General features: G+C 47.8%; 1 protein-coding gene across 1 annotated transcript in view; it reads right to left on the bottom strand.

The window, feature by feature from the left end:
• LOC109117714 overlaps nt 1-74 on the bottom strand; it is a 6,277-nt gene extending 6,203 nt beyond the window's left edge. Inside the window, exon 1 of the mRNA XM_019205987.2 lies at nt 41-74. Within this exon, the coding sequence (XP_019061532.1) occupies nt 41-67 (27 nt within the window). The 5' untranslated portion in view covers nt 68-74. The remainder of the gene's footprint in view (nt 1-40) is intronic.
• Nucleotides 75-1,162: the final 1,088 nt, after the last annotated feature.

Raw genomic sequence — 1,162 nt, 5'->3', positions numbered from 1 at the left:
CTCCTTGTGCCTTCAGTAGGCTCTGAATTGAATTTGCTAGATAACTTTTGGATTCTGATTGTCCCATTTTTTTTTCCCTAATGGACTTGACACTCTCTACCTTCTCTCACTTTTTTCTCTTTACCTTTTTTTTTTATTTTTTATTTTATTTTATTTTTACTTTCTTTTTACCTTCCTCCGGAGCACCGTCGCTACCTTCGACCTGGGTCCGGAGTTCATGAAGTGAACGGTAGACTTACTGCGAGGATCAGGCGCAGCGGTCAGTCCTCCGGAGCACCGTCGCTGCCTTCGACCTGGGTCCGGGATTACATATCCTCATCTACTTTCAGGTCCCTGTTCAGGCGCCACTTGTCGCGAGCCGCGACGTCAGGATCCTGCCAGCAGGTCCTAAACCTGAAAGGACGAGGACAGAGAGACGGGAGGCACTTTTCTTCTCATGTTTCTTGCTATCTTTATTACAGAACCTCTTCCTTTTATACTTTCCAGCTGCATGGGATTGAGGGCTACACGGGAGCGAGGGTACCGCCCACACATTCCAGAGGGAAACAACAACCATTATGGGTTACATCTGCTACCAGCTGAACTCGCCCGTGGCTATGGGCGAGAGCACGTCCGTGCCAGCGAGGTGACTCAAAGTTCAATCATGGCTAGGCCTGTGTCAAGGCTCACCATAATGGCTTGCCATAGATTGTGACTTTCACGTGTCTTTGGGGTTTGGGCTCATGCTCCCCACTCAGCTCTGCCAAGCTTTCTCTTGTTTTTGTCTTCCATTCCCTCTTGGCAGATAGGGTCTACCTGTGTCTCTGTTTTGCTCTGCTTCCTCTCTTTTCAAATCAGCACATTTTACCTACTAAATGCAAACCTTTTTCCTTTGGAGACAAAGTCCTGCTCTGTTGCCAGGCTGGCCTAGGACTCCTGGTCTTATGCAGTCCTCCTACCTCAGCCTTCCAGGAAGCTGCACTACAGGTGTGCAGACACTCAGAACCCAGACAACGGGCATTGCTGGGAAGTCCTCGAATGAGGTGCCAAAGCTAGAATTTATCTGCTGAAGAGTCAGTAGTGATGTCTTTTTTTTCTGGTGTAGGAAGATATGTGCAACTTGACATTTACACTTTTAGTCATTTTTAACCATGTAACGGTTTACCCAGGGGCGTGTTTGTTT

The sequence above is a fragment of the Fukomys damarensis genome, unplaced genomic scaffold (assembly GCF_012274545.1).
Source record: "Fukomys damarensis isolate Sample0158 unplaced genomic scaffold, DMR_v1.0_HiC HiC_scaffold_73960, whole genome shotgun sequence".
Lineage (NCBI taxonomy): Eukaryota > Metazoa > Chordata > Mammalia > Rodentia > Bathyergidae > Fukomys > Fukomys damarensis.
The sequence above is the reverse complement of the archived record's forward strand: the minus strand, read 5'-3'. Positions and strand labels throughout refer to the sequence as shown.